General features: G+C 40.0%; 1 protein-coding gene across 1 annotated transcript in view; it reads right to left on the reverse strand.

The window, feature by feature from the left end:
• ABCC4 (ATP binding cassette subfamily C member 4 (PEL blood group)) overlaps positions 1-27,367 on the reverse strand; it is a 206,568-nt gene that overhangs the window by 36,350 nt on the left and 142,851 nt on the right. Inside the window, exons 23-29 of the mRNA XM_074962631.1 lie at positions 24,791-24,901; positions 23,298-23,398; positions 21,153-21,344; positions 13,621-13,776; positions 6,373-6,462; positions 5,754-5,926; positions 693-798 (exon numbers count right to left, since the gene is read on the reverse strand). Of these exons, the coding sequence (XP_074818732.1) occupies positions 693-798; positions 5,754-5,926; positions 6,373-6,462; positions 13,621-13,776; positions 21,153-21,344; positions 23,298-23,398; positions 24,791-24,901 (929 nt within the window). The remainder of the gene's footprint in view (positions 1-692; positions 799-5,753; positions 5,927-6,372; positions 6,463-13,620; positions 13,777-21,152; positions 21,345-23,297; positions 23,399-24,790; positions 24,902-27,367) is intronic.

Raw genomic sequence — 27,367 nt, forward strand, 5'->3', positions numbered from 1 at the left:
CAAAGAATCAGGGAAAGGACCACTTGGAGTTCTTATTCCCCCCAAATATCCCCCCAAACCCTTATACCCCCTTTCCTGGGGAGGCTTGAGAATAATATCGTAACCAATTGGTTACAAAATGATCACAGACCCAAAGCCCTGGGTCTTAGGACCATAGAGAAATCAGTCAGGTTCTTAAAAGAAGGATATTATTTAAAAAAAAGGTAAAAATCACCTCTATAAAATCAGGATGGAAAATAACTTTACAGGGTAACAAAAGATTGAAAAACACAGCAGAACTTCCATTAGGCTTAGTTTCAAAGTTACAAAAAACAGGAATAAACCTCCCTCCAGCAAAGGAAAAATTCACAAGCAGAACAAAAGATAATCTAACACGCCTTGCCTGGCTTTTACTTAAAATTTTTGTAATATGAGAGACTTTTAGGATAGTTTAAAGGAGGCGAAGGAGTTTTCTGACCTGATGCTTCTCTGCTTTCCAAGAGAACACTCACATCAAAGCCTTCCCCCCCCAACCCCCTTCAAGATTTGAAAGTATTTTCTTTCCCCATTGGTCCTTTTGGTCAGGTGCCAACCAGGTTATTTGAGCTTCTTAACACCTCACAGGTAAAGAGGAATTCTAGGCTACCCTTAGCTGTATGGTTATGACAGTAGTATTTAGAGGGAACTTGAACCAATGCTGTTAACTTTCTTACCATAATCTTGTCACTGTCGATAATGGTGTTCAACCTGTGTGCAATGGTCAGCACAGTGCACTGGGCAAACTTTTCACGAATTGTCTTTTGAATCAACTCATCTGTTCTGAAACACAGGAAGAGCAGTGGAAATGGAAGTGAGAGATCTACATGAACAACGATCTGACTGCAGAGAAGTTCTATGATTGTACTGTAGGTAACTGTAATATCATTCAATCCATAACCAACAGGTTTTCTGCCCTCTTCTCAGAGACCAATCCTTGCTATTCTCTCTGCTGCTATTCAAGAGGGCCCTGACAATCTCTTAGTCACTTGGGAGACAGAAGCCCAGGGGAGACAAAGGGTCCCGCTCTCTGAAGCAGTTGTGAGGATAGGTTATGTACACCCCTCCTCTCCAATAATTCTAGATAGAGGGGTGGTTGGGGATGGTCTATATAGAAGAGAGGGAGAAACATTTTTTTTTTTTAAAAGGACAGTCATTAAGCTCAGAACCATTTTTACTGAGGGGGCACTAGGGGAGCACAAGGAGTTATAGCTTAATAAGAAATTCTGAAAACAATTAAAAATAAAGTTTAAACGATTTGAAACTTTCAAGTTGTGCCCACTGTCAGCCTTTGTAGCCACACGATCTTACCATCATCCTTGTCCTCCCTTTCTTCCTATTGTTTGTTGCACTCTCTTGTTGAATCTTTTATTAGTAAGTTCTTCAGGGCAGATGCCATGTTTGCTTATATTTTGGACAGAATCTAAGACAATGGGGCCTTGATCCCTAATAATAAACCAATGGTTGCATGTATGTGCAGTTTCAAAAAGTTCTGAAAGTGAGGCTGCCAAAAGAAGAGTTAACTATATTAATTAGAAAAAAGTGGGGGCCCATACTTAAAACAGCACAGGTTACAAAATAATATAGAACCTATCACTGATAGGTACTGAGACAGATTCACCCCAAGGTTATTCAGATTCTGGAGGAGAGTCTGCTGGAGGGAAGGGGAAAAAGGAGGTTGTGGTGATTGAAAGCAGCTGCAACTTCACCTTCAACAATGGAGGGAAGAAAGCAAGCACAGCCTCAAAAAATGCCCCTCCTAGATTTAACTGGAAAATGGGTATAGCCAGAGAGCCTGGGCTGACTGAGTGCAAATGCCATTTCCAATGTGAATTACAACTACCCACCCAGTGGAAAACTGAGGCAAAGTAGCAGTGGCTCTGCCATTCTGCAGGGAGAATTCACACTGGGAGCAGGCACCTCTGTGGGCCAGCTTCACTATAGCCCTGATCCTTCACATATGTCTGAAAACAAAAACCTGATCTGAATGTTAATCAAATAATGGTAGCTGACAAAGAAACCCAACCCTATTTTAATTAAACTTCATGCAGACAGATTTATCTGGGGGTGAAAAAGGGATGTAAACTCTCCAGAAAGTTTCACAAGTCTCAATTAATGGAGATTTTCCAAGACATAACGCTGGAAATAAAGTGATTCATATCATTTCCACTTCTAATGCCGAGGGTTTCATGTGCAACTTTTTAAGAATCATTTAACTACTACAGAATTATTTTATTCATGGGGATAAAAATTCCAACTTCATGACCACGAAGAAAAGCTAAAATTGTGCTAAATTTCCATCAATCATCAAGTGAAATACTTAGACCACCAGGCTTAGGTAAACTTTCATATTGTGACGGCTATAGAAAAGTAGTGGGAGACAGATATATTAGCCCCAGGCTAAACAAATCCCTGTTACCAGGATAAGTAAATGGCAGCTGCTCCAGGTCAATTAAGACATCTGGGGCCAATTAAGATCTTTCCAGAAGGCAGGGAAGATAGCTAGGTTGATTGGGTCACCTGAAGCCAATTAGGGGCTGGCTGAAACTAGTTAAAAGCCTCCCAGTTAGTCAGTTGGGCATGCGTGTCAGGAGCTATAGGAGGAAGCCGCGCTGTTGGAGGAACTGACCAGTACAAATCATTTCAGGCGCAAGGAAGGAGGCCCTGAGGTAAGGGTGACATAGATATTGAGGAAGTGGGGGCTACTGTGGGGAATTGTCCCAGGGAATTGTACGAGTCCTATTTTCAAAAAGTCAGCTACCCTAGCTGCTACCATTAGGGTCCCTGGGCTGGAGCCTGGAGTAGAGGGTGGGCCCAGGTTCCCTCCCCCACAACTCCCTGATTAATCACTGAGACTGGGAGACAACAGAGACTGTGCTTGGGAGGGTTGCTTCCCCTCACCTTCCTTGCTGGCTTATGATGAAAATGGCTCAGTAGGCTGTGACCCTTGCCCCTAGAGAAAGAAGGGCTCACAGTGAGCCTCTGAGGCTAGCAAAATCTGCCAGAAAGTGCAAGACCCACGGAGACAATGACAGAGTCACAATATTTAGACCCTTTCCTATTTGACAATAGATTGCAGTATTTCCTGATGGGCATCCTATTAGGTTGTACTGCTTAAAAGTCCACCACCATAGCTACGCCCAAGAGGTTAAGAAAAAGGTAGTAAAGACTGCAGTGTAAACCAACTCAAAGAAGAAACTCCAAGTTAAAGTTGATACCTCTTCAATCATTTGTATTGTAATGCTTACAGTTGCTGTTAGTAAACATTTACTTTATTGCAATATATCTGCAGCACATGTCAAGTAAGATAATTTAAATGGATAGTGCAAATAAAAAAAATAAAGATGTCAAAATGGGGAGGATGAATAAGAGGATATGAAATTTCCATTGGTCTGATTAAATCACAGATATTATCACTTTTTAGCCAAAAATAAGCTAGAAGCCCAAAATCTATGGAGAAGGAAAGGCACTTTCTCTAAAGATTTTAGAAATGAAATGCATGCTTCACTGCAAAACTTCTCTGCTGGCACCACTTCTCTCCCAGGAAGAGGTTACAAAAATGAGTCATGGGCAGATACCACAGTGGAAGGATGAATTTACGGTTCTGGACTCCACGGAAATCAGGAAGAAGTCTATTAATTGCTAATGCTAGGTGTTTTATTTTTTTTAAATACAAGTGAAAATAAAATAGCCTGTTTCCTCTGTGGAAAGAGGAATGCCACCTTGCTATCGGCAGTATAAGAACTGACAATGATACTTTGCTTCCAGAATTATAGACTTACTATAGGTAAACCAGGTACAGTTAACTGCAGTTGGGAGGGTTTCACTGGACACAGCCCTTACATTTTTGAAGTTTGGCATTCTGATACAGAAGGGTAACTTCCCCCAGCACTGGACCATTACACATCTTACCAATCTCTCACACAGTACTAAAACATTTTGGCAATATGCAGCACTGCAGTGATGGAAGTAACTGTGTATTATGTATAGGATGACTGACTTCTTTGGGGAAATCAAAGATTTGTACTACCTCCTCAGAAACGGCCACAAAATCTGTTGATTTTGCATGTGGCAATATGTTCACAACTCCTCAGTCAGCTTTTCTCTCTCTGCTAGCACCCAAATTTAGCTTTCCTCAGGAAAACTACAATCCTTGCCACTCGAAAGTGACCTACAGTGAGCAAATCAAAAACCAAACAGGCCCCAATCCCGCAAGCTGATCCTCACAGGAGGTCCACCTGCACTGATCATCTTGCATGATTAAAGCATTACTCTCCTTTGCCATGATGCCTACAAAAAGCTTGACAACAATCAGGCTGCTGATGTGCAGAGAACTCTGCCCATCTTGCTGACCAATACTGTCTCATTGTTTCTTTGTACTCTGCCGTCTATCTCCATCTGTTCTCTAATCTTATACACAGATTGTGAGCCGCTTGGAACGGGGACCGTCTCTTTGTTCTGTATTTGTACACTGCTTAGCTCAATGGAGTCCTGTTCCATAACTAGACCTCCTACATGCTGTGGTAATTCAAATAAATAATAATATTAAGTATAGCACGCTGGAATACTACAGGCTAGATTTCTCACTAATGCTGTTCAGATCCTTTCTACATCCAGAACTGATTATTATAACTCCTTTTATCCTGGAATATCAAAGCAACTCTACTGATTGCAGCTAGTGCAAAAAAGTGACTGAATGACCAGTCATGAACAAATAGCATCAATTCTTTGACCAATGAGTGAACTACAATTTGCTTTGATGATGTATAAAATAGTAAATGCACCTATTTGAAGGACTTGCTGTTTTATTGTCCTTGGATTTTCTCAAACCATAGTTTGGTGGAACTATCTGTTCAGCTCAAACTGATGCAGCATATTTGCAGAGTTTTCAAAAAATACGGTCTCTTTTAGTGATTCCCACCAGTGTTCAAAAGAGCTTTAAAGACTACTTTATTTTGTAGTTCCTATGATGCTTGAAGATCTCTTAGGATTTTGATCTCTATTTAATGGGTTTTATCTGTAACCCACTGTGTGTACTGAATAGCATCCTGAGCATTTGGAAGGAATGAAAACTAATAAATATTATTTGTTATTTGTCACAGTCATTTTTCCCTGCTCGTCTTTGTCACTATGTGCACAGGATACCCTTCCTGGATCAACAGACCTCCACACTATGCCTAACTTTTTCATCATGAGGTCCCTCATCTTTGTGGGATCGTGGTGGCCTTAGAATCTTTCCATTCTGTGAAGTCTTTCAAGAGTTTATCTTTTGTTTGCAGTGTAGCTGTGTCGGTCCTAAGATACTAGAGAGACACCAACAGAAGTTAGTCCAATAAAAGATATTGCCTCATCCATTCTGTCTCTCTGAGAGGTTATCCTGACAGTTGTGATCTGCATTTCCAAAAGGAGTCTTTTATCCATGGCTGCTGTAGGGTAAATAGCTTTGAATGTTAATTTATGCACAGAAATCAAGGATATTTTTCTCCTTCCAAAGACAGAACCTGTATCTATCCCCTCTTAGGATGCATTCAGGGGAGCTTCCATGATCGAACCCCTTAAGCTATGTACCGTGTTTGGTTTGCCTGCTCTGATTAGGCATTAGTGATGCCGTCAGCGTTCATGAGAACACAAACCCCCGCACGGGCTGCACAAGATATGAAGCTTGTCAGTTCACCTCTGTGTACGCCAACCATGTACAAACAGGATAATTCATTTTACTATGGCCTTTGGTGTTTTACCTTGGGTCCACATTTGCTGTTGCTTCGTCAATAATCAGAATTTGATTTTTTTTGAGAACTGCCCTCGCAAGGCACACGAGCTGTCTCTGACCGACGCTAAAATTAGATCCAGATTCTGCCAACTGTGTCTCCATTTTATCAGGAAGTTCTTCCACAGCCTCCTTCAGTTGAACCTGTAGGTATGCCAACGTACTGTAAGATGAGTAACTCACTTCTAAACAAAATATTGTTGTTGTGATTAGGTTGCCTGTTTTTTGTTATGCTTTACACAACAATAAGCATGTAAGATTTACCTTTCAGACTCATATACATACACTATGTAATTCAATTCTAGAGTTAAGTCTAAAACTGTTTAAAAAATCTATTTTTAATTAATCAAAATATATCAAACCTGCATCCCGAATGATAAAAAAATATTAATGCAAGATCCAGCAGGTCAATGTTATATACAGAGACATTTATATACATTTATACACCCCACAATTGTTTTCCTTTCTTCTGTCGGCCATATCCTTACGTAATCCAACAAACTAGCTCAAACCTAATATGTATAAACACTATGAATAATGTTATTTTATATGTAAACACTAGATACAAATGATCAGATATTTGGAATTACCTCTTCCAAGACATTCCACAGCTCTTCATCAGTGTATTCATTGAAAGGATCCAAGTTTTTTCTCATTGTTCCAGTGAACAGAATGGGCTCCTACAAACCAATGAAACATTACATTTTACTTTTCATATACGCTTAGTTTTCGTTCTGCAATACAGAATTTAAACACGGTAAAGTTGGGTTGAAGCATGCATGGTACATACAGGTAGTACAACAACAAATGATCCCCAGTACAAGGCAAGGGGAAAAACTGCTGCGATTCTTTTTATATCAGAGAAGTAATAAAAGAAAAGAAAACTCAGAGGTGTATTAGGAGCATGTGGAAGAAAAAAAATAAGATAAATGCATAACAAGCCTGCATCAAGATATTTTAATAAAACAGATGAAACAAATACAGGTATTTTGACAAAATCAATATATATCCAACAATTTCTTCTGTCTGTACTTGAACTGGCTTATCTGTGCTACTCTTGACACCACATTTATATTTGTAAGCTAGGCAATTAAATCCACTGACACTGTTAGCAGAAACAAGCAACAACAAGAAGATCAACTCAACGCACTAACGTTCCTAGGATACTTGGGTGCTTTTGAAACTGTGCCCCCTAACTATATAAGGCACAGACAGAGGAGAAGACTCAAGTGGCTCAAGAGGTAGAATACAAGGTGTTGGGATTTTTGTTTTATTTCAGTTTGGAGAAACCCTCCAAGTTTAACATTAAAGAATCTGAAAGATAAATAGATTTCACAACTTTTCTGCAACATTTACGTCTACACCTGTTTCTGTTAATGATGGTTAATACTAATATTTGTACTTCAGTAGCACCAAGAGAGAATTTGGGCACCTCTAGGCAAACACACGGCAAGGCATAATCACTGCCCCAGAGAGTTTACACTCTAATTTCGAACAAGACTCAACCCATTGAGTGTGACAAACCAAGGGAGAGAACAGGATAGCGAGACAAGGGTGGCAAAGAAAACAACATGCAGTTACACTGGCTAGATACATGCCCGAGATGATGGTTCCAAATCATCTGAATTTTCTTTTTAACCTAGTCATGGCTGACTGATTTCTTGTACGTGTCACAGCAGAAAAGGAGCAGAAGTATGGATTAGTTCAGGGAGGGAATTCCATGTTACAGACAATGTGGAAAAAAGTCTGGAGATATTTGTAGGAGAAGCAGACAAATGGGCATTAAAGGACGACATAATTGGCAGAGCACAGGGTATGGGGGTGATAAGAATGAGCAAATGACTAAGGAAGGAAGAGTTGTAAAGAGTCTTGGGGGAGGTTAAGAAGCTTGAATTTGATACAGTGAAATACAATGAGCCAGTGGAGGGAATCAAAGAGTGAGAAGGAGGAGGATTATGGCCTATTCTCCCAGCTGGGGCAATAGGAATCCCTCAGATCTGCTGCTGGCATCCTAATGCTCCCTCTGAAGACAGCCAGGATATACTATTAGTCCATTCTATGGAGGGACTAAACATACCCTGGGTTAGGGCCGCTACCACTGCACAGACCTCAGGCAGGAATGTGATGACATCTTTGGTTCCTGAATTTACTAAAATGTTGTAGCTTGTTTTCTAAAACATTTTTCCCTTGTAAAAGTGTCCCTATTCCTTCATTCATTACATAGGGGAAAGGCAGCCTCTGATCTGCAGTCTGAGGACTGATCACCTTTCTGCTCTTGGGTTTCAGTTGTGGCCACCCCACTTTTCTGCCTATGGAGTTACTGAGCAAATGGGGTTCAATACCCCTCCCCCATCTTGTTTTGATTGTCATGTTCTAGCAGCCCTCATCAGTTGATGAGCTGGGACTGGAATCCTGTGACGGGAACCCATACCTGCTAGATTTTCATTCTTCCTTTTTTTACTGTGTGGGTGTGTAAAATCACTGTTAAGGCTCTGGTGGGATAGCTGTGCTCTTTTTGCTCCTTGGGATAGAGACAGCTTTTGCAAAGAAGTAGTCACCCTCTGGATCCTCATCCAAGAGAAGAAATGCCTAGGGTATCCCTCTAAAATTCCCTGCCCTCATCTTGAGAGGAAGGGAAGCTGGAAGGGATGCCTGCCCCTTGCCTAATGAGAAGTGTCCTATTTAAAGACTTGTGGCAGGACTCATCTAGGTGGAACTATTACTGGTTGGAGAGGGGTTGGGTTTGATAGATTTACTCCTGGAGCAGGCATTGGGTGCCTGGACTCTTCCTCCTGTGAGCCAATCACGTTATTCCTTCCTTTTTGTGTTCTCTCTCTTAGTGTGGAATATATTGTGGCTTGATGGGAGGCAGACCCTCTCAAACTAGTCCAACTCAGAGCCTCTCCCCTAGGCAGAGCAAGGGTCCACAAACTGTGGACAGGCATGGCAAAGCTCTCCTGAGCTGCTAAACAGAACTGCCTCATTAGATGAACACTGCTTGGTCTCTGGTTGTTGTCTTCTGGACAGTTCTACCATGAAGAGAAGAGGTAGAGGGACCTGTCAGGGGGGTACTACACTGGAAGACCCAGAAGACAAAGATCTCCATGCTGCTCTGAAGGGGAGAAGAGGCGTGAGAGAGTGAAAAGACCAGGAAATAAGTTTGTTCCTACCCAAAGGCCCTGAAGGAAATCAAAAGGTTAAGGCAACAAAAGTGGGAGAGCACTGAACCACTAAGCTTTAGCCCAATGCCACAAACTGATCTTCAAGTCAAAAAAAAGCAAGAGGGACATGATTTTGCCCCAGAATTCCCTACTAACAGCCCTGAATGCCACTGATATTCAAGCAGAGACGGCACAGTCTGAGAATCATGAACTGTAGGAAATGTTAGGATGTCAGTAATTGTTGGTGTTATACACAAGATATCTGAGCCCAAAAAACCATCATAATGCTGTTGAGGACTGTGAAATATCTGACTTGTTATCAGAGTTTCTTAAATCTCTCTATATATTTTTTTTAAAAAAAGAGTAAACATTTATTTATATATGATATGATTTTTTTTAAAAATCACACATCTTAAAGGTTAAATCCTGCCCTGAGTAAGACCCCATGTAACCCTACTGCTGTCCATGGACCTGCATGTGGGTGTAGAAAGCCCATGTAGAATTTGGACCTAAACCTTTTATGATTATGTGTTAATTTTTAAGCCATTCCTGGAGTATTATGAAGGTATTGATGATGGCAGAATGTGGTACAATAAAAATGTAAGAAGATAATGTGTTTTCTTTTTATTTTCTTGTTATGTGCCAAGTATTTGAAAGTATTTGTTGCACCAGGACCAATAAAAACCTGTTGAATGAGCAAAGGGGTTTAATAGAAGGGTTGAGGGAACATTTTTCTTGAAAAAAACAACACTGCAAGTAATTTGTTTAACAATACACATTTTAATAAGTTATTTGAGATGTTCTGAAGGTATTGTTAAGATAATTTTCCGTTTCAATCTATTTTTATAGGTTGGCAAAATTAGAAATTGAATTTATAAAATGTTCATAACTATTATAAGAGGTCCTAAAAGCAAACATGTATTGCAACAGTAGATAAGGATAATTTTTAATTATCATTTCTGACACAGATTAGTATTTAAAATAGCCTGTTTTATGAGAGGAAGTTAATAAGCCAAACCTGTAAATAATTGTTGTAGAAATGCTTGCAGTCAGGGTAACAGATAATATTTACAGACAGACACAACCTTCATACAGCTCCATCCAAGCAAACAATTAGAAACCTAAGGACATTTTTATTTCTGTGAGTAGATATTTAAACTCAGATTTAAGAAAACTTCACTCTCTGGAGAGTGACTCAGTTAGCATGCTACCCGATATATTTTACAAACGCCTACAGCTAGACTACATAGTTTTCCAAGAAAATGCTGAGGATTGCAGCTACAAACTGTTGCCCCATGTTATGTAGCTATTTTTATTACTCATACAAATATTAGTAATATAGTACAAAATGTCTATTGTAGTATAATTATTCCCCCACTCTCCAAAATGGTTAAAGTCATTCCTTGGTCTTAGACCTTTGCATATACTTAGTAGAAAACAAACCTCTCTTTATCTGGAAGAGAAACCCTACCTGCTAACCTTCAGATACTGAAAACCCCTGGGGACCATGACAAAAACCTTCTATATAACTAGCAAGATAAAAATAATAACATTTTACTTCATTACAATAATTTTATGCCCAGGTCAGGAAACTTCTGCATGAATAAAATATACAATTAATTATGAGTGCTCAAGGTGTGGAACAGCATTAGATCAGCAGTTTTCCATCTCTGGAGTTATATTTTGTTCACCTGGGATCAGATATCCAAACGTGGAAATCACCTGAAATACTTGTGGTTAAAGTTCTCAAAACCCTGTAGCCCTTGAATGAACTGATCATCATCCATTTTCAGGAGAAAAGAACATTGTGCACAAACAAAAGAGAAAGAATTTAAGTCTATGTAAAGTCCTCTTTAGATAGAAAAAGGTCACTAACTCCACTGAGTAGCACCACTGTGCATTAATGAAGCCTCCAGTATGCAGAAACAAAAGACGGCCCACATGAGGCTGCAATCCAATTGTATGTCTTTGCTAGTAACAGCATACCTACCTCTTTCTGTTTGGCTTCTATTCTCAAGAAAGAAAAAAGAAAGCCAGGTGATGGAGAGGCATTAAAGAGCCATTGTTTGTTAACCTTCTTATCACATTCACAGTTGTTTTTAAAAAGAGAGATAATAAAATATAAACATATAAAACAGTACATTAAGTGAGTGCTACCTTGATTTCTTCATCCAGCTGATAGACCAACAAACATTCAGACACCAATATGGTCAAAGGCCTCTGGATCCAATGTTATTAAACAAAACAGAACGAAAGCTGGAAATTAACAGTTAAAATGCTACCTACCAAGCAAATTCCACTGGTGTCTAAACAAGTGTTTCCTCCCATCACCCAAACAAACAGGATGAGCTACCTGCAAAGCACATGCCTTCAGGAAAGGAATAGGGCACTGCAGAGGGAGCACCATATAGTCATGGCTGCTAGAGCCATGTTCCCCCGCAAAGGGGAATTATGGCCAGTGGATAGGTCAGAGTCCCCATGGAATCTGGTGACCTGCACAGGCCCAGCTATCCAAAGGCATGTGGATCGTACCAAACTCTTCTGCTGCAACAATGTCTAGCTTGCTGTTTCAGTCAGCTGTAGGGTAAAGGTGTGTGGCTGCTCTGAAGAGGAAAAGGTGTACTTCCAGAACCACCACAAGTACTTTTCTTCCAATGCCCGTCATCAGGTATAGGATGGCAACTTTATGGCTTTGTAGCTGGTAGCATCATCCTCAGCCAGGACCTAACACATGGCTTATGCCTCTTCTGTTAATAAATTGAAGGCCTAGAACAACTGCCCTCACTGAACAACATTGGTCACTACTCAGAGGTAGGCATCAGGGTCATCATCCAGTCCAATCTTGGACAGAGAAGGGCTGGTACTCACTGGTTGCTTAACTGGTGTCCTTGGATTACTGAACATAGGAAACACAGCTAGTGGATCATTGCTTTGGCTTGTTTCTCCTTTGTGATTTACAGTGAGAACTGCTGTTGTTGGGCTACAATTGGTTTTGCTGCTACTGTCCATCTTCCAGTTTGTGATCTCTTCCATTACTCCCCCTTTTTATACCTCTTTTGCAGATGAGGTTCAAAAGAAAACTTCCATGCAATACCACACGCAGAATGCTCTAGAGGTCAGCAACAAGACTCATTTTTTCGGGGAGAAGAGGCAAGACATTTCTGGGAGAAGGTTTTCAGCTTTGGAGTTTGATCCCTTCAATAGTCCAAAGCCAGAACCTGGTAATATTTAAGATGCAGTGCAAATAGCATCTCTTCAGACTGGCATTTTAGCTGGCAGGAAATGTATGGTCATTTCTGGGGGAAGGAGGAAAGTGACTTAAAAATTAGAAAGGCTCTGTTGTTGAAGAGAGGAGCTGAGGGGCAAACAGATGTTTAGTTGTGAAGTCTTGTTTAGCCATTGATATTGTTTATTATTAATTTTTGTGCTTACACCCAAATCATATTATGATACGGATATAGCCAGTAAAATAAGAAAACATTCCAAACATTCACGTCAATTAGGTGCCGAAAGTATCAATGCAAAAAAAAGTGTTTAATTTTCACTCAGAATTTAATTCAAATACATGAAAAACCAAAAATCACATACTGCTAAATAAATCTAGCTTTCAGGAGCATGTATGTGTTTGAGAGGGGAGAGCAGGGTTTCTTTCTTTGCTTTTTTTCTTTAAAAAAAAAGAGAATAATAATAAAATCCTACACACACACACATATTCTCTGCTGCACCACTTTCCATGTAGTCCAGCTGAGGGGTGGGAGATGGGTATCAGGGAAGCCAGTGGAGGTCTGTGATTCTCTCCCCAGCTCCTGCCCTGGTGCAGGTTGCACAGCTGGCAACAGTCCCTAAGGGATCATATGCCAGATGTTGCTGGAGTGCAGCATACCCTGACATGCCTTCTCTGCAACTTTCTCCTGGTGAGGAGGGTGGCATTCTGCTTGCACTCCCCTACACTCCTGTCAGAGCAGCACAAAGAGGACAGAGAAGAGGAAAGAGTCAGACCCAAAGGGCTGATCCTATACGTTATGGAAGAGGCAGTCTGTAGGAAATAATGTGATCTTATTCAAATTCTTTCAAATACATCAGATTACACAGAAGCACAATCTCAGTTATTGTCTCTTAGCAGTTGTTGAAGAACTTGTCCACAAGAATGGACTGATTTAAATGATTAAGACATATGGCCTCAAAATTTGCCCTACTTTCAGACTGAATCATTTGGATACTAAATATATAGGCTCTTGTTTTCAATTTAGTAGTCCATTCCAGAGATATTATGGAAAACAATAGTCACTAGTATTTTTAGCAAATGTTTTATGCTCTGTGCTGGCTCTTCAGCAGCAGTTAGCCAGAAACTTAATTCAAACTGTTTCTAGAATTGTGCTGATATTGATATCACTGATGCACACACAAAATAATTGGTTGACATGACAGGAATCCATATAGATAATGAAGTTGTTAAAAAAAGCCGTGATTATTTCAGCTCCATTCTCAGGTTACAGTGGGGGAACAGGGGAACTAATATTTGCAAAACAGACAAGGATGAAATTCTGGGACCTAAGAGTACTGCAAACAGAAAGCAGAAAAAGAAAGAAATTATTATAAAAATGATCTTGACAGAGTTTTTGAAATGTTACAGCCCTAAAATGAAAATAGATGTGGCGGACAAAGTCAGCTTCATACCTGAGGTATGATTGAGATTTTCTTTCGCAAGTCATGAAGTCCTAGTTCTGATGTTAAGTACTTATCAATCCAAATTCGTCCTTTGGGTTCAGCCAACCGAAAGAGAGCTGCTATCAAAGAGCTCTTTCCAGCTCCTGTTCTTCCCACAATTCCAACCTGCAAAACCAACCACACCAGTATGATTAAAATTGTTTCTTTCTTTCTTTTTTTTTTTTCTTTTTTTTTAAGGTAAACGCTAAGAAGAACAACACCCTGGAGTTGGATGGGATTTGAAGCTTTAAGAATTTTCTAGATCATCTCATTCAAAAGTGAAATGAATGTTTTCTTAACAAAATGCCTCCCTTAATCTGAGTTGCGGAATGCCTAAATGAGAGGCAATGTGGCCAGTGGATGGAGCACTGAACTGGTACTTAGGAGTCCTGCGTTCCATTTCCAGCTCTGCCATTAGCCTATTGGGTGACCTTGCACTAATCATGTCACTTCCCTGTGCCTCAATTTCTCTATCTGTAAAAAGGGAACAATGACACTAACACTCCTTCGTAAAGCACTTTGAGATCTGCCTATGGACATTATTAGTATTAAACAAGCATTACTAACTGCACTTGAGATAATTCTGAGTCAGATTCTGATGACCTCACTCAAGCTGAATAGTATGTAACTCAGTGAGGAGCCATAACAAAGTCAAAACTAACAACAGAACTACAAAAAGTATCTGAGCAAAGGGCATGGAGAGATGGTCCTAATGTTTGCCATAAGGAGCTGCAGTAAAGAAGAAACTCATGCTGGCTGGGGCAGTGGATTCCTTTGATAGCCTAGCTTTCAAAGTTCAGATCACTGCAGGGGACAGATATGCTGCTTTTCTCAAAGCTCTGAATACCAGAGCCACAAAGCTCATAACCAGGGATCTCAAAGAAGGACATTTGAGGGAATTAAGAAATCTAGTTAAGTACAATAAGTGGAAGAAGGCCGACCAATCCTAGAAGACACTATAAGGCACAACACAGTCTAAAAATCCTCTCAGAAAAGAGGAATTCACAAAAAGAAAATCTGCCAATATGACTCCACAAGGAGCCATTGAAAAACCAGAGGATTAAAAAAACCATACTGACAACAGAAAAAAAAAATGGAGAAGCAACCCAACTAACACATTCAGTCAGTAAGGCTTTCACAGAAAATGCAGGAAAAATGCAAAATAAGGAAATGCTAAGAAGCCTAATGGTATGGAACTAAAAAATCTTTTACAAATATATCAAATGAAAAAAATACGTAGGGAGATAGTAGGTCTATTAATAAATGAAGAAAGGGGCAAAATTAATGCTGACTAAATATGACTCAGCTAGTGAACTCCTTTCTGCAAAAAACCTGTCTTCAGAAGAAGCAGCTAAGGGATTACTTAGAAAAATGCAATGTACACCCAATCAACTGTCTCACAGAGCACTGCTTAGGATAACTCTCTATACAGAGCTGCTCTGCCAGAACCTCTTACAGTAGAACCTCAGAGTTATGATCACCAGAGTTACAAACTGACCAGTCAACACACACCTCAATTGGAATCAGAAGTACACAATGAGGCAGCGGAGCCAAAAAATAAAAAAGCAAATACCGTACAGTACAGTACTGTGTTAAACATAAACTACTAAAAAAAATAAAGGGAAAGTTTTAAAAAAAAGATTTGACAAAGCAAGGAAACAGTTTCTGTGCTTGTTTCATTTAAATTAAGATGGTTAAAAGCACCATTTTTCTTCTGCATAGTAAAGTTTCAAAGCTATATTAAGTCAACGTTCAGTTGTAAACTTTTGAAAGAACAACCATAACATTTTGTTCAGAGTTACGAACAAGTCAGAGTTATGAACAACCTCCATTCTCAAAGTGTTCGTAACTCTGAGGTTCTATGTATATATTGCATTCAGTTCAAGGCACCACATTTCCAGAGAGATACTGGCAAACACTGGAGGGATTTCAGAGATGAGCAAGAAAAATTATCATGGTTTGGAGATACTGATTTATGAGGAAAGATAAAAGAGTTAAATATGCACAGCAGTGGTTCTCAACCAGGGGTAGGGAGAGGTCTTCCACGGGGTACATCAGCTCATCTAGATATTTGCCTAGTTTTACAAAAGGCTACATAAAAAGCACTAGCGAAGTCCGTACAAACTAAAATTTCATACGACTTGTTTATACTGCTCTATATACACTATACACTGAAATGTAAGTACAATATTTGTATCCCAATTGATTTATTTTATAATTATATGGTAAAAATGAAAAAGTAAGCAATTTTTCAGTAATAGTGTGTTGTGACACTTTTGTATTTTTATGTCTGATTTTGTAAGCACGTCATTTTTAAGTGAGGTGAAACTTGGGGTACACGCAAGACAAATCAGACTTGTAAAAGGGGTACAGTAGTCTGAAAAGGTTAAGAATCACTGATGTACAGTGTAGCATAGCTAAGTAATTAAGAGGGCACATGACAACAGAAAAATATTTGAAAAGTACAAACACCAAACAAAAGAGGGTAATTATGTAGTGTGATACACAGAGATACTGAAATGATATTAAGGAAAGGAAAACTTAAGGTGAATATCAGGAAAAAAATTGTAACAGAGAAATTAAGCTATGGAACAGGCTCCCAAGCAAAATGGCAGAACCTGCATTTAAAAGAAACAAAACACCCTAGACTAAGCACAAGAAAATATACTGGAAGAAGCAACTTGGAAGATGGACTGGATAACCTAAAAGGTCTTTTCTACCTCTAAATTTTCCAATTATATGATTTTATTGAATAACTGATTCAAGTAGGTGTGTACAATCACGAAGTACTATGTAAGTGCTAATCATTATATTACTGTTACCTAAAACACAGCATAGTTTTAGCAAATATGTTTAAAGGAATGGTATAAAAGTAAAAGGAAAAAAAATTGAAATGAGAAATATTTCTGAAGAACCTCTACTAAAGCTCCTCTTCCTTCAAAAAGATAAATCAGAAAGAAAAAGCTAAATGGAGAACACACATAAAGTGTTTTAAAGAAGAAAGAGTTCAAAAGCATTTCTTTTGAAAACCTTAGTGATATACACTATTATATTAGCAACATGAAGGAAAACATTATCAAAAATAAAGTAACTCTTAAAATAAAAATGCAGCTGGTTGTATATTGTAAATATCTCTCTTTCAGGCAGGCATCAAATGAAAACATTGCATTTTTCAGTGTTTGACCAAAAATACAAATGGATTTCTCTAAATTGACTACACGCTGCTAAAATCAACACGAATTTGAACTGGCTCTCAGTAATCAGAATTTTATTCCCTTTTATAAATCATGTTATTCAAAAGGCACATTATTTTTCCATATATAGATCATAATCAAATCTGTCCTGCAAAACCAGGCAGGCAGGCCCTTGTGCAGCCCCACTGAAGCCAATGGCTACCTGCATACACAAAAGGGTCTGTCAGCAGAATTGGGTTCCTGATTACTAAACACATAACTCAAATTTAGGTCATCCAGACAAAGAAAATAACTTACGTTTAGCAACTGTATGAACTGACATGTGTTAATGTGTTTTTAAACACCACTTACCATCTAGTTTTGACAAAGACAGTTGACTTGTGTTTAAAAGCCACCACTATTTTTGGCCTGATCTACCTTTAAAACTTATACCATAAAAACATAAGAATGGCCATACTGGGTCAGACCAATGGTCCATCGAGCCCAGTATCCTGTCTTCTGAAAGTGGCTAATACCAGGTGCTTCAGAGGAATTAACAGAACAGGGCATCCATCCCCTATCATCCAGTCCCAGATTCTGGAAGTCAGAGATTTAGAGACATCCAGAGCATGGGATTGTGTCCCTGACCATCTTGGATAACAGCCACTGATGGATCTATCCTCTATGGCCAAACTTACTGACACTCTGAGACGCATATGATAATCTTCAGAAGTTCAAGAGCCAGGTGCACCTGTCAGGGCTCGGGGCATCAGCCTCACAGCAGGGTGGTGGGGCTTACCTGCTGCCCTATGGGGCATGCCTGCCAGGGCTCAGGGAACTTGCCAGGGCTTGGGCCTTCAGCCCCGCAGCAGGGTGGTGGTGGGGCTAGAGCAGTGGTTCTCAACCTGTGGCCCATGAGCTGCTTGCAGCCCAATCAGCACACAGCTACAGACCATGTGACATTCTCAGTGCCATACAAATAGTATATATATTGTGTGGATGAGGCCCACATAACACATAGAGAGCTGTAAATGAGGCCCACAATGGTAAATAGGTTAAGAACCATGGGGCTAGGGGCTTCTGCCCTGCAGGGATGGGGGTCTCAGGGCTTCAGCCCCGTGGGAGGCACCTGCCAGGGCTCGGGGCTTCAGTCCCGTTCCTGCTGAAGCTTGCAGGGATTTCACTTTTGGCACTGTACGTTTTAATTTCTGTTTAACTAACTTCCTCACTTTTGTCTAGTTCCCCTTTCTGAAATTAAATGCTACAGTGATGGGCTGCTTTGGTGTTTTCCCCACCACAGGGATGTTAAATTTTATTATGTTATGGTCAGTATTACCAAGCAGTTCAGCTATATTCACCTCTTGGACCAGAATTGCCTCTCCTCTTGTGGGTGCCAGGACTAGCTGCTCCAAGAAGCTTCCATAGTGTAGACATAGTCTTCATCTACGTTAGGTGCTAAGTGTTGTTTGAGGCCTTAGAGGACAGTGAGAAAATACTTTGGCCTAGTCTATATTTAAACCTTAAGCCAGGTGGACTGAAAAATCCTGTGCATCATAGCTATGTCAACCTAACCCCCATTGTAGAGGCAGCTAGGTTGACAGAAGAATGCTTTCATTGACCTAGCTACCATCGCTCAGGGAGATGGGATTCCTACAGTGACGGAAAAACCCCTTCCATCACGGTCACCTGCGTCTACACTATGGGATTACAGCAGCATAGCTTTAGTGCCATAGCTGTACCACGGTAACTCCTGTAGCACAGACATGGCCTGAACGGTTAGCAACTTCCAGGTTTTCAAGAAATGCTTCCCTCTTACTAAAATCCAGTGAACAGGGGCAGATACTTGGAAACCTATTATTTTACACATTATATTGATGATGGCCTACTGTCACACCATGTGATACATTATCAAAAACAGTAGCTTCTAAAAAGGAAACCAATCTCTCTTCAGAGCTGCAAGAGCTTCAGACTGGACAAACTTACTTTAGGATGACAAACCCACAGCACAATCACTCAGGTCAAAAAAAACAACAAGCATTTAGCCACTGTCTGGGTACCTCTCTTATTTCAGTTCTTTTATTTTATGTCTGTTTCTCACCATGAAATTTACATCTTCTTATTCACTATTACACTAGAGTGGCTTATTATAACTGCTACAGAGCTGGCCCAAAGGCAAGAAAAGTACAGAGAAGAAAAACAGCGGTTTTGCTACACTTTGTAAACTCCTTGCCCTCAACTCCCACTTACCTTTCTCTGTGAAATCATCTTTGTACCAGACAGAAGGGCTGAATTCTTGAAACATGCTTGTTATTAAAATGATTCACTTGAGGAATGGAATGGAGGTGGGGGCTGAATGAAAGTGTGTGTCACAAATTAAACAAGGACAATGATTGTACAGAACTGAGCCAATCCCCCAGGGGATATCTGAAATAAAATCATGTGCCAAATCGACTCCCCCCCCCCTTTTTCTTTCCTTCTCCCCTATCCTGAGATTATGTGTGTGTGCATGCACCCTCCTTTATTTTTTATGGTCACTGTCCACCTTTTGTGTTGCCCCTCCCTGCCCCTTTTGTGTTTCCTTTAGTGGATCCTCAGTGTCCCTTTGTACGGCTCTACTTGTCTCCCCTCTTTCTCATCCATACTTAGCTTCCTAATAGTTTTCTTTCTCAAGACCCATGCTGATGGAAAAGGTAATAAACCTGCATCTAAACTAGGGAAAAGGTTACATGCAGTTAGCTAACACAAGTTAGTTAAACTCAATCCGTCCTTGACCCTTTTTTTCCCTAATGGATACAAACCATTGGAATCATCAGAGCAGCTTTGTCTTCTCAGTGGCGGAGACAGAAGATGCTCTCAAGCAAAGTGTGATTGTCCCAAAATAAGCATTTCTTTGTAGTTAATAAGAGTAATGTGTTCATAAGGTGGCTAACAGTTTAGCATACCCTTAATTATTCATTTCCTTGCTTTTAAATTCTGGACTTTGTAAACAACATCTGGCATGCATGTTGTTTTCTCTTAGTGACTTTAGTTGCATTTTGAAATAAAAGTCATGATCGTGCAAGAGGATCCATATGCCTGGGCTGAGTCCCACTGAAGTCACCAAGGCTCTGCACATGCACAAGGATTCTGATCTGCCCACATGGATCCAGTCACAGGATCAAGGCCTGCATTTGTTTTATTATAATTATTTGCATTATGTAGCACATAAAGGCCCAAGCCCTACTGGGATAGGCACTTTACAAATATATAACCAAGAAAAAGTCCCTGCCCTGAAGAGCATACAGTCTAAGTGCGTTTTGTTTTTGGAGTTTATGCAATAGGCAATCACAAAGTCTCTAGTTTCATAGGTTCTTAAGTAGGTTATTTACTCATAACCGTGCATATTACCAAACATTACTGCATAACTTATTGTAAGTAAACATGCTTTATCCTTTAGTAAATATAAGTAATATAATTACTTTATTTTTATTTTTTTAAATATAGGCCCCATTTTCTAAAGACAGTATATTTCAGGGGTGGCCAAACTTACTGACCCTCTGAGCTGCATACAAGAATCTTCAGAAGTTCGAGAGCTGGGGTGCGCCTGCTGGAACTCAGGGCTTCAACCTGGCAGGGACGGGGGTCTCGGGGCTTCAGCCCTGTGGGAAGTGCCTGCTGGGGCTTGGGGCCCCCTTCTTGCTGGGCAGAAGTCAGAAGCGATGCATGGAGGGTCTCACGGGATCACGTGCCCCCCCCCCCCCCCCCGATTTTTGCTAGGGTTTGCTGGCCCTCACTCAGTCAGTTCCTGGAGCTGGCAAGCTGGAAGTTGAGGCCATGTGGAGAGGCAGTGGCAAGCAACTGGGAGCAGCAGGGAGAGCTGCTGCTTTTGCTGCTTCCTGCAGAGCTAAAGCAGCAGCCCTTCCCTGAAGCTCCCAGCTGCTTGCTGCTGGCTCTTCATGTGGAGCTAACACCAGGGAGATGCAGGGAGGGGCCGCTGAGGGTAAGGGGGGAGGAGGCATACCTGGAGGTGTGACTCAAACTGTTTAAATTGTACCCCCCACTCTCAGCAGGCACCAGTCATCTCTGGCAGAAGCCCCTAACCCCACCACCCCACTGCAGGGCAGAAGCCCTGAGCTTTCTGCCTCAGTCTGATAGGTGGAGAATGGGGGGGTATAGGAGACTCCACAAGCTGCACTTTAACTATAAAAGAGATGCATACCTCTCACAAGCCACAGTTTGGCCACCCCGGTATATTTTATAGCACTGTATAGAGTTGGAAAAAAAGACCATAAGGTATTACCTCCTTAATGAAAATGTTGTGTATATCTGAAATAAGCATGCAATGCATACCTTTTCTTTTGATTTAATTAGAACAGACAAGTGCCTCAACACCAAGGGTCCATCTAAGCTGTAAGTGAAGTTAACATTTTCAAAGGCTATCACTCCTTGGCTTGGCCATTCAGCTGGTGGACGTTTGTTGGACTCCCAAGGAGCTTCCTTTTCAAGTTCTGTGTATTCCATTACTCTTTCTACTGAGATCATCTAGAAAAAAGTCACACAAGCCATGAAACTCTTTTATATTTTGGGTAACATTCTGATTATAAAAAAAGCTACAAAATGACAGGAGAAATTTTCTTTCAATCATATGAGAGAGAGAGAGAGAGAGAGAGAGAGGATGAAGCGTGGTACTGTCCTATTTTTATTAGACAGAAATGCAAGTCTTACCTCCTAATATAGGTCCTGATCCAGCATAACATTTAAGTATGTACTTAATTTTAAAGCATGTTAATTGAGTCAATGTAAGCATTAATTTGAGGTCAATGGGATTACTCACATGCTTAAGTGCTTTGCAGGACTGGAGCCTTATTTTCTACATGATAGGTTGTCTTTCTGCTGGGCCTCTATGGGAGTAATACTAAAGATCTGACTTATATCTGAGCTACAGGAAGATCCAGCCTATTAATAATATCACTGATAAGTTTATCATTTTTGTGTGTTCTGAGCCACCACGATCTCTGGGGTTTCACCAATGAGCTTGTCCCTTGCAGCTCTGGCTAAGGTTACTATGTGCTTGGAATGAATATCTATAATTCAGCGGTAGAGCCAAATCAGTATACTGGTTACTACAGTATTGGCTAGATAGCTAGTAGAATTTTTTTTCATATCCATGGACACACAAATATGAAAGAGGCAGCAAGATCTATTGTTAACTGAGATTTTATGGGATTCTAAATGGAAAAGACTAACTAACTAAAGGAACTAACCTCTCCCCAAATTTGAGACATTTGGGCTGCCTCTCTCTTCTTGCAAATATGGGAAGCAGTTCAGTTTTGGCCATGGGGTACCGTTTCCCCCCACCCCTTCCATCCCCGCAACAGATTATTATATCAAAAACTGTAAGAAAAAACTAAACTTTTCTTAATAGATTATATTTCACCTTACTCAGCTTTGTTAACTTCATATATGAACCATGAAGAGACCATCGTAACAATACCCAAAGACTTATCTTGACAGCAGTGGATCTGGGGAGGGAGTCAGTCCCAGAAAGTGAACAATGCAGTAGCAAGTTCTCCATTCTGGACCTCTCCTCCTCAGCTGGAAACACATGAGAGACAGAAAGCAGTAAGAAAAAATTACTAGTGAAGGAGAGCTAAGTAGGATAAAACCACAAAACCTCGGATTCTTGTGAGTCATGGAAAAAGGAAGTCACTTACAATAGCTCCACGAAGTACTCCACATTCTACACTAGTGTCAGCCTAGTAAATGGTATGTCTTGTTCTATGATACCTCTGAATCTTCACCTCCCACAGAGTAATTCACCCCCAAAGGAGAGCCTCATACATTTGAACTTCATTAATCCACAACCTGATAATTCAGACAAAAAGCTTAGCAGTCTCTCCCCACTCCTCCAAAAAGATTTATAAGTATTGGTTAATTCTTGCCTGCAACATGCTTTGAAAATGCAATAAGCTATACAGCCTAAATGCTAAATACAAAATTATTATTAGCAGGAGTGTTGTAGTACACTTTAACACTAAATAAGCCTTTGTTATTCTTTATGTAGTGTACAAGGTGTATTTACCAGAATGTTACGGTGACTCATCATAAATAATTACAAGTAAACCAAAATTGTCAACACAAATGAATAAGTAGATTTTTGATGTTGTATTTTTTTATTGTGGTTGCTTACTCATTAATTTAAAAAAATTAATATGCAACAAACAGCATCTTAGTAAATAGTGTAAATTGATGTTCTACCATATGCAAAAATGTATTTGGAAATTTATGCCGACCTTATGTAGTATGACTTGAATAAAGATTTAATACATCTTAAATATTTGTTACCTTTACACAAATTAACTGGGTCTAAGGCTTTAGATAGAAATAACAGGGTCTTTAAAATTCCATTAATGCAAAGATAACACTTCTAATGTATTTCATGTCACTGAACAGCAAAGAGATGTGAAAAATACGAAGTTGAGAAATTAATATTACCAGATTTTCAACTTCAGCACTTTGCCTAACTCCCCACTGGAACATTCCCATGAGCGTGATTGCATAGGACAATGCCAAGCCAACCTGTCCTGCATCCAGAGCTGTAGGGCGAGGAGGAGAAAAATCACATCTATATAATTACACAAAACTCTGCTTAACTCCTCCTTCAATCTAATATGCCACTGAAGTGGTAGCTGGCTCTCGGTCACACCAGTTTAAATAGTAGCTCTGTGGAAAAAGTCTATCTTGTCACATTGCTTTTGTAAGCTTTCTAAAACTATATTTGTGTTTGACAATAAGGTCCTGGCTCTCCACTGCAAGGCACCTTGTCTTAAAAAAAAAAAAAAAAAAAAAGCCCAGAATCAACTAATCTCTTAAGCACAAGCTTAGGGTTATCGCTATTCAGTTAAGCAATTGAGAATCTTTCAATTAATTTCAAAGGGAGTTGGATCAGGCCCCTAAACCTGTGCATGGTGAGCATAAAATGCTACTAAAACACATTGCTAGCATTTACACAAACTATGTACTGGTATAAATGGGTGCAAAGCACTGTAAGAGCAGACAAGATGCTTTTGAAGGGCAAACTTCTGCTCACCCTACTCATATGGACAGACTCATTACACTCAGCGAGTCAGCTCTTGTGAATAAACTAAACAGGATTTGGTCCTAATATGGGACCCGATTCTCCTCTCACTATAGCCATTTTATATCAGCATAATTCCATTGACTTCACAAAAGCTGCTCCTTATACTGATTGGAGAGACAAATCAAACCCAGTGTTTTGATTTGTCTTCAAGTCTAGTAACTTGAAACCTAGTTGGAAATCTCCTCTATAATACCATATATATAGGTCTATATATAATTTATCTAAAGGAAAAATAAAGGAAACAAAGAACAGCAAACTAGCACCCAAATTTCATGTCCAAGATAATTACTTCCTTTGTATTTTAGAAGACTATCTAGTTTTAGAACATCTACCGTAATTACATCCTAGGATGATCATATAAAACAACAGCATCAGAACGACAATGAATATAAAATTTCTCATAATGCAATCTCCCTTTCTGGGATTGGGCTCTCCCTGAATCCAAGACATTTGAGCTGAATCCTTGAATGTTCAGCCTGCTTTGTTTTGCCTAGTCTGCCGTGACAAGAAGGGAAACAAATGTTGTTGTCCCAAAGACAGCTTTAAAAGCTAGTATTTCAACAGTAAAGGCAAGATTGTAGAATTGCAAGCTTGCCTGCAACACTGTGGGGAGATAATTTGGAGAAAGGTTGTTAGGTTCATGGCCAATCCCTTGAGTCCAGAGAAGTCTGAACGGTCTCCAGTACTTACAGGAATGTCTTGGACTGAGGGACAGACCAGGATCTAGAAAGAAACATTTTACTTAACTGCAATCCGTAAACAATTAGAGAAAGTAAATTCTGAAAAAGAATGAGGTATTGCTATATATTGTAATTATAGCATTAACATTCCTAGCATCTGTACTTACTCTTTGTGAGAAGCAGGGAACCAAAGGCAACCACTATAACAAAGATGGCACAGATGGCATCCAGCCGCACAGCAAACCATCGGGAGGTAGTCAAAAACAGAAACCAAGCCTCTAAAGAGTTTTTTAAAAGTCATAATAAGAATAATAAGTTATTGGGGAAAAAATAAGTTCTATAAGGACTCCCATAAGACAGTAATATAACATTAGCGTGGACTAATTCCATAAGCTGCAAAAATACCATTGTCCTGGAGAGTGTTTGCATGTGTTGATGATGATGTCCTATTTTCCTAGCTAGTGCTGGCCAGTTTTCAGGTTTTCACACCGTTTAACACAGCTGAGACTAGTATATCAAATAGGAGTCGGAATAGAAATAAAAGATGCTAGGGCCTGATTCACAGCCCACTGAAGCCAACAAAAAGACTCTCATTGACTTCAATGGACTTTGGATCAGATGCCTAGTATGCTATGTAAAATACCATTGCAATTTTCTTTCATATAACATTTAGATAAAGTATATCCCAATATGCTTCAGAGAATTGAGTATTACTGGACAGTGGAGGTTATATGATATAAATCACAGAAGAAAGCAGCATAATCTGTATGATGAAAATTCAAGTACTCAAAGTTAGGGCCAATAACAGAAGTCAAATAGGCATCAGATAGAATTCTATATCGCTTTGTAATCTGGGCCTGTTCATATAAAATATATTTTCATATAGCCAAATTCAAAGTTACATGTCTTGGAAAAAGGCCATATCTACAGACTGGGGACCTGTGTTCTGGAAAACAGTGACTCTGAAAAGGATTTAGGTGTCATAGTGGTCAAGCAACTTATCATGAACTTTCAGTGCGATGCTGTGGCACAAAGGGCTATTGCGCTCCTTGGATGTATAAGCAGGGCAGTAGTAAGTAGAAATAGGGAGGCAATTTTACTTTTGTGTATAAGGCACTGGCGAGACTGATACTGAATACTATGTACAGTTCAGGTGGCCACATTTTCAAAATATATTAAAAAACTGGAGGTGCAGAAAAAAGTCACAAATTATTTGGAGTTCTGAAGAAAATGCCTTGCAGCAAGAGACTTAGAGAGGTCAATCTGTTTAGTTTATCAAAAAGAAGATTGAGAAGTGACTTGATTATACTGTATAAGTACCTGCATGGGCAGAAAATATCACATACTACATGGCTCTTTATTCTAGTAGAGAAAGACATAACAAGAACCAATGGTTGAAAGCCGAAGTGAGACAAATACTTCAGGTCAAGACTGGATGACTTTCTGGGGATATACTTTAGCCAAACACAAGCCTCTGGACTCAGTACAGGGGTAGCTAGGTGAAATGTAATGGTCTGTAAAATACAGGAGGTCAGGTTAGATGATAAAATGGTCTCTTCTTGCCTGAAACTCTATGAATCTATCAATTTAAAAAAAAAAAAAAGAAGGCAAACTAATATAGAATACTTAGTACAAACATAATTCAGATTACTTTTGCATACAGAATATTCATATTGCAGCCAAGTAGACTTTAATAAAAACTAACCTACAGTATTAACACGGACAGGAGCTCTTAAAGTTGCTCAGACAAAAAAGATAAGAGATTAACAGATTTTTATATTTTTCCAAACAGATTTTTATATTTTTTATATTTTTCGCATGCCCTGGTTCTCATGGGTGACTTTAATTTTCCTGATATTTGCTGGGAGAGCAATACAGCGGTGCATAGACAATCCAGGAAGTTTTTGGAAAGCGTAGGGGACAATTTCCTGGTGCAAGGGCTAGACGAGCCAACTAGGGGGGGAGCTTTTCTTGACCTGCTGCTCACAAACAGGGAAGAATTAGTGGGGGAAGCAAAAGTGGATGGGAATCTGGGAGGCAGTGACCATGAGATGGTCGAGTTCAAGATCCTGACACAGGGAAGAAAGGTAAGCAGCAGGATACGGACCCTGGACTTCAGGAAAGCAGACTTCGACTCCCTCAGGGAGCGGATGGGTAGGATCCCCTGGCGGACTAACATGAAGGGGAAAGGAGTCCAGGAGAGCTGGCTGTATTTCAAGGAATCCCTGTTGAGGTTACAGGGACAAACCATCCCGATGAGTCGAAAGAATAGTAAATATGGCAGGCGACCAGCTTGGCTTAATGGTGAAATCCTAGCGGATCTTAAACATAAAAAAGAAGCTTACAAGAAGTGGAAGGTTGGACATATGACCAGGGAAGAGTATAAAAATATTGCTCGGGCATGTAGGAATGAAATCAGGAGGGCCAAATCACACCTGGAGCTGCAGCTAGCAAGAGATGTCAAGAGTAACAAGAAGGGTTTCTTCAGGTATGTTGGCAACAAGAAGAAAGCCAAGGAAAGTGTGGGCCCCTTACTGAATGAGGGAGGCAACCTAGTGACAGAGGATGTGGAAAAAGCTAATGTGCTCAATGCTTTTTTTGCCTGTGTCTTCACTAACAAGGACAGCTCCCAGACTGCTGCGCTGGGCATCGCAACATGGGGAGTAGATGGCCAGCCCTCTGTGGAGAAAGAGGTGGTTAGGGACTATTTAGAAAAGCTGGACGTGCACAAGTCCATGGGGCCG

The sequence above is a fragment of the Natator depressus genome, chromosome 1 (genome assembly GCF_965152275.1).
Source record: "Natator depressus isolate rNatDep1 chromosome 1, rNatDep2.hap1, whole genome shotgun sequence".
Classification (NCBI taxonomy): domain Eukaryota; kingdom Metazoa; phylum Chordata; order Testudines; family Cheloniidae; genus Natator; species Natator depressus.